Source organism: Carassius auratus, chromosome 38 (assembly GCF_003368295.1).
Source record: "Carassius auratus strain Wakin chromosome 38, ASM336829v1, whole genome shotgun sequence".
In the NCBI taxonomy this organism is placed as follows: domain Eukaryota; kingdom Metazoa; phylum Chordata; class Actinopteri; order Cypriniformes; family Cyprinidae; genus Carassius; species Carassius auratus.
Window position 1 is genome coordinate 1,761,828 of NC_039280.1, and position 732 is coordinate 1,762,559.

The following is a 732-nucleotide window of genomic DNA, read 5'->3' on the forward strand; positions in this document are numbered from 1 at the left end:
TGACTTTAGTCAGTCAGTCAGTGAGTCTCAGGCAGCTTCAGCTTCAGCTTCAGCTTCGCTTCTGGACTGGAGATGGGTCAGCAGGGGCAGAGATGGTCAGTGTGGATCTTATTATTGGGATGCTCAGTGTGTGTCAGCGGGATAACTCGAGAGGAACTTTTTCCATTCGGGAGAAACGCAGGGGACCAGAGTCTGGATGAAGGCAACGACGAGACTCGAGAGATCAGGCTGGAGAAGCCCGTCACATTTTACAACGCACAGTTCAACAAGATATACGTGAGTGTGAATGATACAGGAGTTACTGCTTACCCAATTACGTCATTTAAGTACAAAATAAATACAACTAATCTGTTACAGTTACTGAGAAAAAAATGTGGAATTAAATTTGAGTTGCTTATGAAACTGAGAGTCACATCTGAATATTTTCACACACATAGGCTACAGATTTGATTGAGTTATTTCCCAAATTGCACTGACTGCTCTAAAATACAAGACACCAAACTTTCAAGCTTATTCGCTAGGTATTTTATTTTCTATTTGGCTTTATGTATAAGCTTTATTTGTAGATGCCAGTGTTTCCTCTCATAGAGTAGCTATGCAGGGATCTGATTTCAAAAACAGAAACTTTGCTATTAAACTATTTCTTAAGTTATGGTTTTAAATCTGTATTTACCTATCTCAGAGTAAGGAGCTTTAAAATTCAATTATTATACTCCTAATTCAAGTGATACT

General features: G+C 38.7%; 1 protein-coding gene across 1 annotated transcript in view; it reads left to right on the forward strand.

Annotated features, from left to right (window-relative positions):
• nid1a (nidogen 1a) overlaps nt 1-732 on the forward strand; it is a 26,303-nt gene continuing 25,571 nt past the window's right edge. Inside the window, exon 1 of the mRNA XM_026223406.1 lies at nt 1-276. Within this exon, the coding sequence (XP_026079191.1) occupies nt 73-276 (204 nt within the window). The 5' untranslated portion in view covers nt 1-72. The remainder of the gene's footprint in view (nt 277-732) is intronic.